The sequence below is a fragment of the Meriones unguiculatus genome, chromosome 14 (genome assembly GCF_030254825.1).
Source record: "Meriones unguiculatus strain TT.TT164.6M chromosome 14, Bangor_MerUng_6.1, whole genome shotgun sequence".
NCBI classification, from domain to species: Eukaryota; Metazoa; Chordata; class Mammalia; order Rodentia; family Muridae; genus Meriones; species Meriones unguiculatus.
The window spans coordinates 2,541,210-2,558,381 of record NC_083361.1 but is presented as its reverse complement, the minus strand read 5'-3'; the positions used below and the strand labels follow the sequence as shown (position 1 = coordinate 2,558,381).

At 46.4% G+C, this 17,172-nt stretch overlaps 1 protein-coding gene across 1 annotated transcript; it reads left to right on the top strand.

Annotated features, from left to right (window-relative positions):
- Nucleotides 1-294: 294 nt before the first annotated feature.
- On the top strand, nucleotides 295-9,724 carry LOC110543408 (cytochrome P450 2A1). Its single transcript, XM_060366496.1, has 9 exons — nucleotides 295-510; nucleotides 765-927; nucleotides 2,942-3,091; nucleotides 3,291-3,451; nucleotides 5,020-5,196; nucleotides 7,193-7,334; nucleotides 7,761-7,948; nucleotides 8,461-8,602; nucleotides 9,338-9,724. The coding sequence occupies exons 1-9, from the start codon at nucleotides 337-339 to the stop codon at nucleotides 9,517-9,519; spliced, it is 1,479 nt and encodes a 492-aa protein (XP_060222479.1). The 5' UTR covers nucleotides 295-336; the 3' UTR covers nucleotides 9,520-9,724.
- Nucleotides 9,725-17,172: the final 7,448 nt, after the last annotated feature.

Sequence of the window (17,172 nt, the reverse complement as noted above, 5' to 3'; positions counted from 1 at the left end):
CAATCACAGAGCACAAATATCCACCAGGGCTCTCTTCATGTGTTCAGCCATACAGATATAGGTTTGTAGTTCTGGATTTGATCTGTGCGACCCAGACGTGGGCAGTCTGTGGATAACACCTCTTTAAGTGTTCCGGATTAAGTCTGACAGTCAGTGGTCTCCCCCCTCATCCATGTTGTGGGTGTTGCAACACAGACAACGTCAATGTTAGGAGATAAGATTGGGAGGTAAAAGACTCACCTAGATAAATAGGAGCAAAGGGCACCCTCTCTCCCTGGGAGTATAAAGGCGGGCATCTCAGCCTTGGCCATCAGCCTGTCACCCTCACTGGCCACCATGCTGGTGTTGGGGCTCCTTGTGGTCATACTGGCCTACCTGAGTGTCACGGTCTTGATGTCTGTCTGGCAGAAGAAATCCAGGGAAAAACTCCCTCCAGGACCCACTCCTCTGCCTTTCATTGGGAACTACCTGCAACTGAATACAAAAGACATTTATAGTTCCATCACAGAGGTAAGGATGGATGGGACCCGGGAGTATAGCTGTATGTGTGCTGTTTCATGTTCATTGTGACAGAGAACTCATGGAGTGAGCTAGAGTCTTATGATAGTGGAGTTTAGAAGGCTACGGAGCTATTCCAGGTCTTCGGGTTTTTTTTTTTTCCAGTCGTTTGTTTATTCCAAGCAGAATATCATATTAACTGGCCACTATGTACTGGTTCAGGTGGGCGAATAACTCATTTAACGGTCCCTTGTGCCCCATGCCAGCTCAGTGAGCGTTATGGCCCTGTGTTCACCATCCACCTTGGGCCTCGTCGTGTGGTGGTGCTGTACGGATACGAGGCCGTCAAAGAGGCTCTGGTGGACCAAGCTGAGGAATTCAGCGGACGAGGCGAGCAGGCCACCTATAACACACTCTTCAAAGGCTATGGTGAGGAGGGTACCACGCCGGGGAGTGTGGTCAGGGACAGTTGTTAGCCTCATTTAAGGAGCCTGCTTCCTAACCCACCTCCCCCTTCAAGGCTCTACAGAGTCCTCTTTCCTGCTCTCCACACTCTGCTGCTTGTTGCTTCTCGATGTGTCGCTCCCTGGCCTATTTCAGAATCTGTGGTCATTGCTCCCAGATGCTTCCTACCCCTACTGCTTATTCTGTTTCATTAAGTGTTCTCCTTCCATGCTCTATCTCTTAGAGCCTCTTGACATTCTCCTAGATTGAATCCTCCTTTTAAATTTAGTCGATATTCTCATCTTCTTTAAACATTTTAGGTTTATTTACTTTGTTTTTTTCTATGTATGAGTATTTGTCTGTGTGGATGTATGTGCACTGTGTGTGTGTGTGCCTGGTGCCAGCGGAAGTCAGAGAGATGATCAGACTTTATACAGTGGGGGTCTCAGATGGTTGAGAGATGCTGTGTGGATGCCTGGACCAGAACCCTGCTCATCTGTAGAACGAGTGCTCTTAACCAATGAGCCTTCAGCCCAGCCCTTGATAGTTTTATCTTTTGTTGTCATAAAGAAGGTAAACATCTACATTCTACCATAATTCTTTCTCTTTCTCTCCCTTTCTTTCTCTGATTTGAGACAAAAAACATCTCTCCTTCCTCCCCAACAGCTTCTTCAGACGGCCTCAGCGTCTTTCTCTCCCTGTTTTTATCTGTTTCTAGCCCAACCTGGAATCATCCACAACCTTTGTTTTCAGCTCAGATTTTGGCCTCCTTATTTCTGTCTCTGCCACTTGAGGGCCTCTGTGTTATGCAATTTTGGGGTGGGGGTGGTGCCCAAATCCAGATGGTACTGAGAGTCCAAAGAATGACCCATACAGTTCACGCTGGGGAGTAAAGTGAGGTCATCAGGGGTCAGCTCTGCCGCGTTGGCAACTGTCAACACAAACGCTGAAGTCACAGCACCTTCTAAGCCCCTAGTTCATGTGGCGCTCAGTCCACAGCAGAGCTAGTGGCAGGCCTTGATGAAGGTGCAACTGTGCCTACCTGCCTACAGGCACATCGGCCCTCCCTAGGTTTTTGAAGATTTATTTTATTTTAAATTATGTACATATGGGGGTGTGAGTTGAATCCAAAATAAAATGACAGAATGAAATGAAGAGGATGTGCCCACACACAGAACACTTACTTGTCAGCTGCAGGGCTCAGGCAGGCTCCACAGTGCTCAGATTGGCTCCTAGGATTATATATTCTTACTTCTCTGTGTGTGGGCATTTGGCCTGTATGTGTCCCCCTACAGCGTGTGCATGCCTGGTGCGCATGGAAGCCAAAAGAGGGAGTCAGATCTCCTGGAGTTACAGAGGCCGTGAGCTGCTGTGGGGGTGCCTGGCTTCAAACATGTCTTCTGCGAGGTCAGCCAGAACCAGCTCTTTCCCATGCTGCCTGTTTGTTTAAATGCTGCTTTACACAATTCATGGCTCCTCTAAGCTGAGTATAGTGCTTATGGAACATTATACTCCAGCAAAGGCCGGCCAAGGTTACAAAATGGCCTTGAGCAGCCTGTGGTTACAGTTTAACACAGAGGAGAAATCTGTTTCCCTGAAAAACTGAGGGAGACACTGACGGCTACTACAACCTAGTGTCAAAATATAGACGTGACTATAGCTCAGGTCACATAAACAGAACCAGAGCCAGGGCCACCGGCATGTTTGCATGTAGTCTGTCCTTGCTTTTATGGGTATCTTCTAATTTCAGAAAATAATGTCTGACCGTGACTATATTGGTTGCTTTAGCTACTTCAGGAACCCAGAGCAGCTAGCCAGTATCTTGGGGCATGATGGAACTGGTCCAGCTAAGATACTCTTTGACTGGCTGACTCATCCCAGCTTTCCTATTCTGCATGTGTCTGACGCAGGGTCTGTAGGCCCTGTGTTCTCTCCAACTCTTTACCTCCTTCCTCAGCTCATTTTACCTCTCTCCACCCCCATGATCATACCTTTACAGGGGTGACGTTCAGCAGCGGGGAGCGAGCCAGACAACTCAGGCGCTTCACCCTGGCTACACTGAGAGACTTCGGCGTGGGCAAGCGTGGTGTGGAGGAGCGCATCCAGGAGGAGGCGGGCTGTTTAATCCAGAGGCTGCAGGCCACGTGCGGTGAGCAAGAGAAGCAACAGCCTTGACCCTGAGAACCTGTGGGTTGTGGAGAAGAACGGGGCGGGGGAAGAATGCCCGCCAGACAGTCCCCTGATTCTAGTGCTGTGAGCTTGGTCCCTCACTCAATGCCCATACCATCCGCTTGACTCTTCTCTCCCTCCTAATCCCTGTATCTTCCCAATCATGCCACACCCCACAGGAGCCCCCATTGACCCCACCTTCTACCTGAGCAAAACTGCCTCCAACATCATTAGCTCCATCATCTTCGGGGACCGCTTCGACTACGAGGACAAGGAATTCTTGTCACTGCTGCGGATGATGAATCAGATGAACAGATTCGCAGCTTCCCGCACGGGACAGGTATTGGACTGCAGCTCTGCCTAATGCCCTTCTAGAGCTCCACAGCGGCTGAACTCACACAGGGAAAGGGTCGCCTCAACTCTCCTAAACTCCTCCAAAACCTCACCCTTTGGCAATTGGGCCTTTACATCGGAGTACCGCAGGAGCTCTGCGGTACTCAGAATCTAACAACATCCAGGTATCACAAAAGACAGCCTGAGAGCGAAGCCCTCTGCATGTCTCTCTCTCCTGGACAGGTTTCCCCAGTTTATGCTCTAACAAAGCCTGTATGTGGTCCTTCTGAAAGTCAAGACACCTGCCCATGGGAGACAAGTAACACCTGAGGCCCCTCCTCCATTCCTGAACACCTGGTTCTGCAAACTCAAGGGCAGTGAAACTGTCCTGCCTGTGCACACCACTCTTCCAAAATATCCCACTGGAACAAGTGGGCATGAGTCAGTCATTTGTGCCACATAAATTCAGGAATGGGTAGACAGGCACTTCAACCAAGACAGTCAAACATAAATCTCTGGATAGGATGTTTTCCCAAACTCCCAAATAAGGGTCTTCCAGCTGCACGAAGCTCACGTCAAAACAATGTCTGACAGGCGTACCCCATACCTATAACCTGTACCTTCCCAGGATGAAGACCTGACTATCTAGAAAACCAGTTATAATCTCAAACAAGTATGGAGACAACTAACCTTAGACTTCTGGATGCCCAAACATCTAGATATGTGGTTCTCCATGACACTCTGCTGGAATAATGCTTTGATCCACAGTCACTTAAGTGGCTGAATGTCTGCTAGTGCCCCACTTTGAGCCACCCCAACTAAGCTGTAGGACGATAACCCTCAAGCTTAACTCAGCTATGAACATGCTGTCTCTGGTCAGCAGCGACAGCTGCAGTAGTTAACAGCCTGCACTGCTCTCCCTGAGGACTGGAGCTCAGAACCTGTGGCGGGCATTTCACAACCACCTGCAACTTCAGCTCTAGGGGACCACAGGTCTCAGGTTTAGGGGATCTCAGGTCTAGGGAATCTCAGGTCTAGGGGATCTCAGGTCTAGGGCATCTGACTTCAGGCACTTGTACTCATGCATATGCACATCATTAAAAGTAAAAACAACAAAACGAATATTAGGAGTTTTTTAAAGAATAAAGTAGAGCCCTGTGATTCTGTTGCTGGCCTTTGGATCCCTTTCCCCTAACTGGGTTGCCATGTCTAGCCTCAATAGGAGAAGATGCACCTAATCCTTCTGCAACTTGATATGCCAAGGCGGGTTGATATCCGTGGAAGACATCCCCTTCTCTGAGGAGAAAAAGAGGGGTAATGGAGAGAGGGGAGGTTTGAGGAAGGAACTGAGAGGAGAGGAAGGAAGGAAAGCTCTGATTGGGATGTAAAGTAAATAAATAAATCAATTAATGGAAGGGATAAAGAAAGAATGCATACCTGAAAAGGTGAAAGAAAAAGTAGAGTTGATGTGTGTTGCGATCCAGCCAAGTAACACTCTTTCCCTGAGACAAGTCCCATGCTCATTGGATATTGCCACTGACAGCTCTCTTTCCATCCTTTCTCCCTCACCCACAGCTCTACGACATGTTCCATTCAGTGATGAGGTACATGCCAGGACCACAGCAACAGATCATCAAGTACACTCAGGAACTGGAAGAGTTCATGATAAGGAAAGTGAAGCAGAACCAGAGTACCCTGGACCTCAATTCCCCACGGAACTTCATTGACTCCTTTCTCATCCACATGCAGGAGGTGATCCCAGCACTGGGGGATGGAGGTCTGCAACCAGGTAGCTGGGAATCACTTTAGAAAAGAAGGAAGAGCCCATCCAGCCCTGTGATGAGCCTCACAGTCCAGTCATGGCTAACCACACCAGTTAGCTGTTGAGCCTGGGAGCCCTCTCCATGGGGACTGTTGGCTCCTGACCCCGGAGGACAAAGGGAGCAGATGTGATGAATGGGGAAGGGGAAGAGGGAGAAGAAGGGTTTAGACAGTGAGTACACAGAATAGCTTTCTGAGACCAGTCTCAGCAAGATTCTTCAACTTTATTCCAGGTGAACAAAGGCTACATAGTTCTTGGGAAATGGGTGGAGGGTTCCCAGGGCAGATGTGCACCATTGGTGGGAGTTTGAAGTGCCAGGAGAGCTTTATTTGCATTTGGCAGCACAGTCCTATCATATGAACAGGAACACAGTACCTAATTATCCTGTGGGTAAGCAGGGGGAAACTGTGCCAAAGGCCAGGATCCAGATATGGTTAGAGGCGTCTGTCCCTACAGACACTCCAGATGAGGTCAGGCGGAGACAAAGAAGCCCCTGCTGAGAAAGGGAGTCCTCCACTCTGCACCAAGCTTGGGAGAGGTGTCCAAACAATATGGACTGCAACCTCAACAAGCCAACATTGAGCCTTATCCAAGCCAGGACATGGGCAAGCAAATCATTATGCCAACTGATATTCCAACATTCCCCTGTCAGACACTGTCCTCATTCTGCTAGATGCCTGTTTGGAACCCCTTGAAGCTACTGAAGAAGATTCTGTGGAGACTAAATCTCACAAATGAGGAGACTTTGCCCAGAGTTTCTAAGTGACCAGCCGGACATCATGCAGCCAGGAAACTGTACACACCCCACACATACGGGTTGACTCTAAGGCTTTTGCTATTAGCCACCACATTGTCCAGCATTTCACATCCCAGTTATGAAATGCACATAGACATATATGAGTGCTGCGGGCAACAAGAGTTTATTACATGGCATAAAAGTGCTCCACAGCAGCCGTGCATGTTGGCACACTCCTGTAATTCTAGCAGTTGAGGACGTAGAGGTAGGTGGATCTCTGTGAGTTTGAGGCCAGCCTGGTCTACAAAATGAGTCTAGGGCAGCAGAGCTACACAGAGAGACCCTGTCTCAAAAAAACCAAACTAAAAAACAACAACAGCAACAGAAGAGTGCTTCACATCTGGAAGAAAGGACTTGGAATTCTGTAGAGCTTGAAGATCTATAGACCCCTCACATTCTAACTGTCCAACCATGAAGAGTGAAATCAGAATGATAGCTACAGGACAGACAGTTGACATGACAGAGAAACAAGCAAAACTCATGTAAACCCAAGACTCTGCACATGACCTCGAGATTAGGCTTTCCACCTCTGGTCTGGACCCTTCGAGAGCTGGGTCCAAAGAAAACTCTAGAAGTGGTGCCCATGGGGTCCCCCTCCTCCTTGAGAAACTTAGTCTGCAGTTGACAGCTGAGAGGAAAGAGGAAATCCTATTCCTTGGTGGTGGGGTTACCATGAAATTTCTCTTTCTCAAGTAAACAAACAAACAAAAAAACCAAAACCAAAACCAAAACAAAACTGTATTCACCTGTACTCATGCAGCCAACCCTAATTATAAGCAGTTGGCCACACAAAAGAAGAGGTCATAATCGGAGGGAGGCTCATGAGGAATAAGAAAGGGTTCAATGGAGGACAAAAGGAAAAAGGGAAGTTAACAGGGGAATATGTTCAAAGTACATATCACATATATGTCTAAAAAATGAGGACCCAAGGTTCAGTGGGTGTGGAAAGAGGTTCATCTGGGAGGGTTTGGGGAAGGGTGTGAATGTGCTCACAATACAATAAAGGAAGTCCTCAAAGAATTAATAACATATTTATAAAAGAACAACTAAAGGTTTTTAGAAAGTTAAAACCTTAACATCCCCAAGGGGGTGAGAGCTGATGAATGGATTTGTGTTCCCTCTCTCTGTAGGAGAAGAAGGACCTCAGTTCAGAGTTTCACATGAAGAACCTGGTGATGACATCACTAAGCCTGTTCTTTGCCGGGTCTGAGACCGTCAGCTCCACGCTGCGCTATGGCTTCCTGCTGCTCATGAAGCACCCGGATGTGGAGGGTGAGGCTGGTGTGGGGCAGGGAAAGTTGGGAACCCCAGATGTTCCAACCTCTTCCAAGTTGACCACAATGACTCCTACCTCTCCCAGGTCCCTGAATGCTCAGACATGCCCTGTTATGCAGAGACAGGGGCATCTTAAACGCATAAACAGAGATCTCACTAGCAATTAAAATATGATACATCTCTGCACTGATTTCCCACTGGCTGCCAGATTCCTGCTCTCTGGTCCATGCCCTGATACTCTTCCCTCCCCCACCATGGTTCTGTTGTGAAAAGGATAGAGAGGTATGGAGATATGTTTCAAATGGACTATATGCATGCCATTTACAGAGACATGCAGCAATACAGTTTTACACATTTAAACCATTGCACCTGTTCTGAGGCCCCTGGGATCTTAACCACATCCCCTCTCCCCTTGTACTCCAGCCAAGGTCCACGAGGAGATTGAGCGGGTGATTGGCAGGAACCGACAGCCCCAGTATGAGGACCGCCTGAAGATGCCCTACACCGAGGCTGTGATCAATGAGATCCAGAGATTTTCTAACTTTGCTCCCTTGGGCATTCCTCGAAGGATTACCAAGAACACCACATTCCGTGGCTTCTTCCTCCCCAAGGTGCAGCCGTACCCTCCAGTTCTCTTCCTGGGCCTCAGTGCCCCTTTCCAGCTATTGCTGTACAACCCACTCTGATTCCTCCAATCAAAGATTTCCCCGACTACCACCTCAGTCTTGCCAGGACCCTCTCAGTAGATCACTGTCACCTCTCCTAGACTTGGAGGCCTGGGAGATTCATCCACATATCCCCCACTTCTTGTCTCACTGCTGGAACTCCAAGTTCTACCTGCTCTTCTGCCTTGATAGCCTCCAGTCCCTCAACCCCTGGGCTGGAGGCAAAGATCTTGTGTCACTCTGACAGCCTGCCTCAGGGCATGAACCCCCTTGATCTCAGTATCCTACCACAGGCAACACATATCTCATCCCTTCAAAACTGAAATTCCCTAATGCCCCTCCTTCAGAGGACCCCCAACTCTGCACCTTCCAGTTCTCCTCACCTGGCGCCTTTGCACTCCTGGGAGGTGCTATCTCCATCACTCCACTTCTCGAATCTCCTTCCTTCTCTCTTCCAGGGCACTGAAGTGTTCCCTATACTAGGTTCTCTGATGACAGACCCAGAGTTCTTCCCTGGTCCCAAAGATTTCAACCCCCAGCACTTCCTGGATGACAAGGGGCAGCTGAAGAAGAACGCTGCTTTTTTGCCCTTTTCCACAGGTAAGGAAACACTGGGTCACTAGTGCTCACACCAAAGGGAACTCATGTCAGCTTCCCTCGCTGTGATGCAGCCTAGCCTCATTCTCCTGCACCAAGTCCTTTTGGAACCTAACTTCCAGTCAACCATGTGCAACCCCTGATCCTCCCAAGCACAAGCATCCGGACACAGGTCAAAGTATCAATGGGATCAAGGATAACTTTCAGAGATGAGGAAAAACCAAAGCGCAGACCGAGTCTGCCAGCTTCCCCAGCTCATGCTCATACAAGGAATTCTTCAGACTCTTGGAAAAAGGGGACAACATCCAGGTGGTGGTGGTTCATGCCTTTAATCTCAGCAGAGGCAGGTGGATCTCTCAGTTCAAAGCTACCCTTGTCTACAAAGTGGGACTAGGACAGCCAGGGCTACACAGAGAAACGCTGCCTGGAAAAAATTAGAGTACACAGACAGACAGATAGACACATACAAACGTACATACATACATGAGGCAACAGCTAAGCATCCACATTTGGGAGCATAATTGGTACAAGAAGCACCTGGACTTCCCTTTGCAACAACCCACGTCCTGTATAGGGAAACTGGGAAGGGGGAGGTTTAAATCTTCCCTGTTCATTTTTTATGCTCCAGGGCTGCAGCCCCCTTCTCCCTACGAGAATGCAGCTGTGCACCAGGTACTGAGGTGTGGTGGCAGTGAGAACTACCTTCACTTCTGAGCTCCTTCTTTCTCTCCTCTTCAGGAAAGCGGATCTGTTTGGGAGATGGCCTGGCTAAGATGGAGCTCTTCCTCTTCCTCACCACCATCTTGCAGAACTTCCATTTCAAGTTCCCAAAGAGGCTTGAAGACATCGATGAATCTCCCAAACCCTTGGGATTTACAAGGATCATACCAACTTACACCATGAGCTTCCTCCCCATCTGATTCTGGGTTGAAGCATGGTGGGGCAAGAGGGAGGGGGACACTGGAGTAGAGCCAGAGTGAAGGGAGAAGGGGAAAAACTGCACGTTAAGAAGAGATCACATGCAGAGAAGAGGCAGAAAAGACTACTCACTTTGCTAAAATTGTGACGGTAATAAAAACATGCAGTGGACAGTGGTAACAGCAGCTGCCACTCACTGAGCAAGGATTTGGGTTGTTTGTCAGCTCTTGGAATGTTGCCCCATCACCCAGCATTCAGTACTTTAAACAAGAGCAGTCCCCAAGCCCAGTGTGTAGCTCACAAAGGAGGAGCTTAGAAATCTGAGTCTAAGCTGAGGTTTAAAAGACTCCGGTTAGCTCGGCTCAGGGCACTGGGACTTTATCCTCAGCATTCAGGAGGGAGAGGAAGGTGAGTCTCTAGGAGGCCAGCCATAATTATATACCTTGTCTCAAAAAAGCAATATGCCAACCAGAAGGGACATAGTTTAAACTGAGTTCTCACAGACCATAAGAGTCCAGCAGGTACTTAAACACAGATCTGGAGCCACAGTCTTTTGCTCAGGTTTTTGTTATAGTTGTTTTGTTGTTTATTTTTGTTTTGTACATCTGTCTGTCTGTTTGGGGTATTTTACTTACATTTATTTATGAGTGTGGGTAGTAGAACATGCCAAGGCTCATGTTTGGAGACCAAAGGACACCTTCTTGAAGTGTTTTCTCTTCTTACAATATGTGGGTCTCAGGACTTGAACTCGGATTGTCATTCTTGACAGCGAGCACTTTTACCTACTGAGCCATCTAACTGGCCCCTGTGGGCAATTTCTTAATGTCATCCTTTCCTCAACTGAAACATCAGGGACTTGGGATATTATAGCACATCCTGAATAATCCCGTCTGAGGTGTTTTATTCCCACAGCCCTGGCAGGCAACTGATTAAGCTCCAGCACACACTTTCCAACAGTCTAGCTTTCTCATATACACCTTGATCACTGGGGCACGTGTGCCCTACCCCCTGAGGCAGGTGAGGCTACTGTGTCTGGCTCAGTGACTCTGAGAGATGGGAATAGAAACACCTTGACAGAAATCCAGGAGAACAATGAATTATCACAGATCAGCGAGGACGTGCCCATCCATGGATGAAGTGGCCCATTCTTCTCAGCCACATGCCCATATTCTCTGCATGGGTTTCTGAAGGAGGGGTCTCTGGAGCTCAGCTAAAGGGCTTGGATAAAAAGCCATAGAATCTCTTGCCTGCTCCCTCATGAATCAGTGTAAAACTATAAGAGACAAGATACATGGCACCATCTGAACAGCTGGATACATCTGCCTGGGACCCATTTGCTTCATAAAGCATATGCTGCATACAGGGATGAAGAGATATCTAAGAACATTAGATTGTCAGTTGTGATGCTTACTCTTGGTTGTCAAGTTGACCACATCATCAATTTACTAAAACTCAAGGGCTGGGCATACCTCTGAGGGGTTTTTCTTGATTGAATCATTTGAAGTGGGAAGACCCATTCTAAATCCAGGTCTTTGGAGGTAGAAAGATTCACCTTAAATATGAGCCATGCCTTCTATGGAAGCCTATCTGAGAAACAGGGAATAAGGAAGCTCTTGCTCTTTGCCTTCTTGTCCTCACTCTCTCTGACAAGTCTATCCCTTCACTGGCATGAAAGCCTACTTCTTTGGGATTCCATCACATACTGAAGACCTGCTAGGGACATCCAGACTCTTGAAATAAACAAGTACTGGATTCACCGGCCCTTTGATAGTAGACAGACATTGTTGGATTAGCTGTACCACAGCCTGTAAGCCATACAGGCTTACATATATATACATAAACATGTATTTATTAGATATCTAATTCATATGTATTTATATAATATAGAGGTATAGATAGATAGAGAGAAAGAGAGATTTATTCTATCAGTTCTGTTTCTTTAGAGCAGTGGTTCTCAAACTCCCTAATGCTGAGAAACTTTAATATGATTCCTTGTGTTATGGTGACCATAAGATTACTTTGTTGCGAATTCATAATTGTAATTTTGCACTGTTGTGAAATGTAATGTAAATATCTGATATGCTGGACATCTGATATGTGACTCCTGTAAGGGTTGTGACCTACAGGTTGAAAATAACTGGTCTAGAGACCCCTGACTAATATATAAGAGATTCTGGAGCAAAAGAAGTGTAAGTGTTGGGATCCGTAAATAGGCATCTCTACGGCCATCCCCAAGGGACCTGACAAACCGGATATCAGGCATCTGTGAAGCCACCTACGGACCACCTGAAGTCACCGCATGCTCAGCGTACCCTTCTATGAGAACTCAAAGCCCCTCCTCTCACTCTCTTTCTCTCCTGCCTGCCCAGAGGCAATCTCTGTGACCCCTTGCCCCTTCCCTTCTCTTTTCCCTTCTCCCTGCCCTTTACCCTTCCTTTTGCCCTTTCCTTAATAAATCTAGCACGTGGAACCAGTTACACGCATGATTTGTGAACCCGCCGTGTAACTCTGTTGCACAATCCTAAAGTAAAGATGGATTTCAAAAAAATGTCTGGAACAGGCTTTCAATTTTTCAACACCTATCTATAGTCACTGAAGTCTCTTGGAAACTAAAGAAAGCCCATAGTGAGTGCTATTTAACAAACTCATGAAGACAAATGCACTTAATTACCCTGACTCACTTATTGTGAGAAGAAAGGACTTTAGTTATTCTATTCATAAGACTTTTGAAATTTTGTGGGAAAATAAGAAAATGATGATGTGAGTTGGTTGCTCCTAGTATCTCTAGATAAGTTGACGAAGGGAAAAATGAGCTCTGTGATAAAATTAACCAATTTCTAGCATCTCAGAACAAGCTGATGAAACAGTGAACTAAGCCGTAACATTGACCGGCTCTAGATGCACACAAACTGTTGCAGAAAGCCAAATCAAAGCTCTCATTATAATGTTGGTGTTTTAAAAATTAAATGTGTAAACAGAAAATTTATCAAACCAAGGAAAGACAACTACATTGAATCATGACAAGAGGGAATCCTAGCCTGTGAACCAATAAACAGACTTCAGCCAGTTTTCAGACTCACAACCCCTTGAGTGCAGGGATGGCCAGGTCCCCAGAAGGGACGACCTTGATAAAATACCTAAGTTTTACTGTTTGCTTTCCTCCACTCCTTTCCCAGAAGGCCCTAAGGCCGTTCACAAGAGTTACTGCACACCATGGGAAAAGAAATAATGAGGCTTCTGGAAGTCTATCTGATACTGGCTCAGAACGGACACTGATTCCAGCAGAGCCCACCAAAGACTGTGGCCCTCCAGTTGAAGAGGGACTTATGGAGGTCAGGTAATTAACATAGTTTTTGATGAAGTCTGGCTCACAGTAGGTCCTGTGAGTCCCTGAACTGGGGGAGTCATCTGGGGGTATTTCCTCAGTCCTAGAATGTATGAGTGGGATGGACAGGCTTTCAAGCTGCATAATGCCCACATTGGTTCCCTGACCTGTGAGATGAAGGCTATTCTGGTAGGAAAAGCCTAATGCAAGGCAGCCGCTGGGTTTGTCATCACCTGGGGAAATAGTCAATTGAAGACAAGATCACATCTCAGGAGGAGCTGAATAGGTTAGTGCCACCATCAAGGACGTGAAATATGCAGGGTGGTGGCTCCCAACACGCCTCTCTTTCGCTATCTTTTCTGGCCAGTGCAGCAGACAGATAGAGCCTGGAGAATGACAGTTGAGTACTGAAAACTCAGCCAGGTGGCGACTCCTATGACAGCTGCCATGCCAGATGTCCTTACCTGAGCAGATTAACCAGTCCTGGTACATGGTTTGCTGCTATTGATCTAGCAAATGTCATTTTTCTTGGTCTCTGTCCATGAGGAGCACCAGAAGCAATTGCTTTCAGTTGGCAAGGCCAGCAATATACCTTTCCAGATGCACCTCAAGGGTATATTAACTCCCTAGCCCTGTGTCATAACTTCATTAGAATGGATCTTGATTGTCTGTCTCTTCCTTATCTATAGATTACATATATTAACTGTATAGATGCCATTATGCTACTTGAGCCACGTGAGGAGAAGATAACCACTTTAGACTTGTTAGTAGCACATACACACATCAGAAGATGGGCAAGAAACCCAAAATCGACATTACTGAAAATTTCAAAGTACAGAGGTGTGAGGCATGCAGAGACATTCCTCCTGTGGTGGAGGATAAGCTGGCCCCTCCCACCACCAAGAAAGAAGCACGGTGTTTAGTGGGCCAGTTTGGATTCTGCAGACAGCACATTCCTCACTTGCTTGTATAACTCTGGATAATATACCAAGTAACTCAGAAAACTGTTATTCTTGTGTGGGTCCTAGAACAGGAGAAGGCTCTTTAATATGTCCAGCCTGCCATGCAGGGTGCTCTACCACATGGACAGTATGCTCCAGAAGACCTCGTGATACTTGTGGTTTCAGTGGCAAATGAGAATGCTGTTTGGATCCTTTGGCAGGATGCTCTATGTGAATCACAGAGGGGAACTCTGGGATTTTAGAACAAGGCTCTTCAAGGCTCTACTATTGTCAGCAGACAACTGTTCGTCCCTTGAAAGATAGCTCTTGCTCTGTTATTGGGCCTTAGTGGAAGTTGAACATTTGACAGTGGCATACCAAGTTACCATGTGATGTGAGCTTCCATCATGAAACAGTATCTGACACACCCAGCCATAAAGCAGTATGTGCACAGCAGCAAGCCATTCTAAAATGGAAGCTGTATATATGAGACTGGGCACCAGAAGGTCTTGAAGGTTCAGCAAGTTACATGAAATTCAGGTCATACATGCTGTTTGGAGGGAGAAATGGCCAGATGTGAGATTGTTTCCTGAGTCATGGCTGTAGCCAATGGGTTTTCTAGATGGCCAGGGACTTGGTAAGAACATGGTTGGAAAATTGATGAAGACACCTGGGGAAGAAGTATGGGGCTAGACATCTCCAAATGGACGAAGGATGTGAAAATCCTTATGTCCCACGTAAATACTTACCAAATAGTGAACTCAGCTGAGGAGGAGTTCAACAGTCAAGTAGATAGGATGATGACCCATTCTGTGGACAGTCATTTCTTTCCTCAGCCATTCCTGGGCAAAGCAGCCATGGTGGCAGAGATGGGGGTTATGTATAGGCTCAGCAATATGGACTTCCACTCACCAAGACTGACATGGCTACCGCTGCCACCAAATGCCAGCTTTGTCAACAGCAGAGACCAAGACTGAGCCCCAGATTTGGCACTATATTTATAGTTGATTAGAGCCAAGTAATATGCAGCCAAGTAATATGTGTTTGAGCTATGAAGTTAAACATTATTTAATACAAATATAGAAAAGTAGATGAGGGGTCTGCAGAGACGGCTGAGAGGCTGGGCATGCTCACTGGTCTTGCAAAATATCTGGGTTCAATACCCAGCACCCACAGGGCAGCCTCCTCAAAGTCCAGTTCCAGGTAATTCAATGCTCTGTTCTGGCTTTGTGGGTTCCTGCATACATGTGGTGTTTACATGTATACTAAAAACACACAATGCAACCACACACATACATGAACACACATACCCACGTACACACTTACACATGCACACATGCACTCACAATACAACCACAGGCAAATACATAACATAAAGTAAGTAACAAAAAATTAAAGCAAAATGGTTAAAGTTGAAACTAGAAAAAAAGAAATAGTAAATAAGTGAAGTGTTTATCATTGTAGAGGGCAGGAAAAGGAAAAGTGGGAAAGGAGAAAAGATTTTAAAAAGAAAAGAAAGAGCTGAGAAAATGTTTTGAAGTGGTAGAGAAAAGATAAAATATTAGAAAAAATGTACAAACAAAACTTGATGAATGGAGGAAAGAAAAAAAACAAATACATATAATAAAAAATGAACATAAAAATACAGTTAAAAAGGGAAAAGGGAATGATGAGGAAAAAAGACATAGAATAAAGACTTCCGGGTGACAAGGTATTTTGGAGTCTGTGTCTGTAAGTTGTATTTAAATATAAGAAACAGAACAGTAGGTAGACCTTATACCCATAGGAGAAATAGCTAACGAGAAGCAAGCTCATGTGGGAATTTAGCTACAAAGGTGCAGCCAAGCTACTGTATCCAGCTAAACTAAACAGTGCATGCCGCCACGTGGGGTGATCCATGGGTAAGTGTTTTTACGGGTGGGCCCTACACGATCTGGACAGGGGTGGGCTGAAGAAATGCAACCAGAGGCTGGTGAGACATGCATGGATATCGGTAGAGCAGGGGAGGAAGTGGAGAGAGAAACATAACTGTAGTGTGAGAGCCTGAAGCTGAGACCAGGAGATAATTCATCCTAGACCACCGCCCACTCTCCTCCACCATTGCTTGATCAAGCCGCATTGGATTGTGGGAAGTGAGGCCTGGACTATAGCACAGTATCTTGATGGTGCAGCAGAAGTCAGCCCGGGCAGCACGGCCTTCCACAAGCCCTCAGAGCATCAACCACAGAGGTGCTCTGTGTGGGAAGAGTGATTCCCCAACACCAGAGATGAGGCTGGAGCTTGCATGCAGGAAGCCTCAGAGCAGATAATTCTGGCAGGAAGTGGACTGCAGCCACAGGAATTCATCCCGTCTGGAAGGAAACACTGATTTGTGTGATACTGCCTGCCTGCTCTTGGTCCATTTGTGGAGTCTGCTGAGAGGATGATTTAAGGGGAGGAAGACATGGTACATTTCAATAAGGAAGAAGTTCTAAGGGCACAACTAAAATGGAAGTTTCTTGCTTCTTTGAAAACTCAGTTTTGTCATGTGATGTTTTGCTTCGAGCTGTCTCATGAGAGTGGCGTGACATTGGTCAGCTAAGAACATCCATGAGTGGACTCTGAGGAGAAAAGATATATAGAAGCCCACGGACAGTGAGAGATGGGTTTGGGAGCAACATTGCTGCTCTGATCTTCTTGCTTCAGTACTTGACTTTGCTGAGAGAAATGTTCCAGAGAACTTCTCAGGGCAATCCAATTGAGTCTTGCAGCTTTCGCTGACTTGTCTGAATCTTCTGAATCATGCCAATTCGTTTGGTGCTTGGTGTTAGTCTTGGTGTTAGCAGTGGACTGGACTGCTGGTGTTCTGAGGACTGAGTTTGGTAATCCTCTAAGGACCCATCGACCCTAATCAGCAGGAAGTAAATAAAAGAGAACTAAAGCCCTTTTCCCTACTAATCTCCTACCTAAGGTTGGAGGTTGGAAGGGTGGTAAAGGTGTCTGAGTAAAGTAGGTTTGGTGAAAAATCTAAGCCTACACACAACCCTTTTGGTATCATGTTACACCTATTTATCATTTACATTTTGTACTTTACTTGCAAGGCTGTTGTATCTCACCTTTTCTTTCCCCCTAAGAAGTCATTTATGACTATTCTTCCTTCATCTTCACCTGTCACATTGTCTAATCCTACAACAAGGTAACCTGGCCTTAGCAGATGACAGTAGAATGAGCAAAGGCTCCAGGCAGGCTGGCCTCTGGGGTGACCAGAGCCTCTGTGAAGTGAGTGTGCTGACCTCTGGAGTAATAGTGGGAGTAGCCGAAGTCTCTGTGGTATAGTTCACTGACGGCAGGGATAACAAATAGGTGACCAAAGCCAGTTTTATCTAATAGACGGATTATATACATTCTTC

What these genes read in the sequence shown, in the direction of transcription:
- LOC110543408 (XM_060366496.1), top strand. Translation starts at nt 337, where the DNA reads ATGCTGGTGTTGGGGCTCCTTGTGGTCATACTGGCCTACCTGAGTGTC. An exon ending in CACACTCTTCAAAGGCTATG is followed by an intron (nt 928 to 2,941) that starts GTGAGGAGGGTA and finishes ATACCTTTACAG; the next exon opens with GGGTGACGTTCAGCAGCGGG. An exon ending in TTCTCATCCACATGCAGGAG is followed by an intron (nt 5,197 to 7,192) that starts GTGATCCCAGCA and finishes CTCTCTCTGTAG; the next exon opens with GAGAAGAAGGACCTCAGTTC.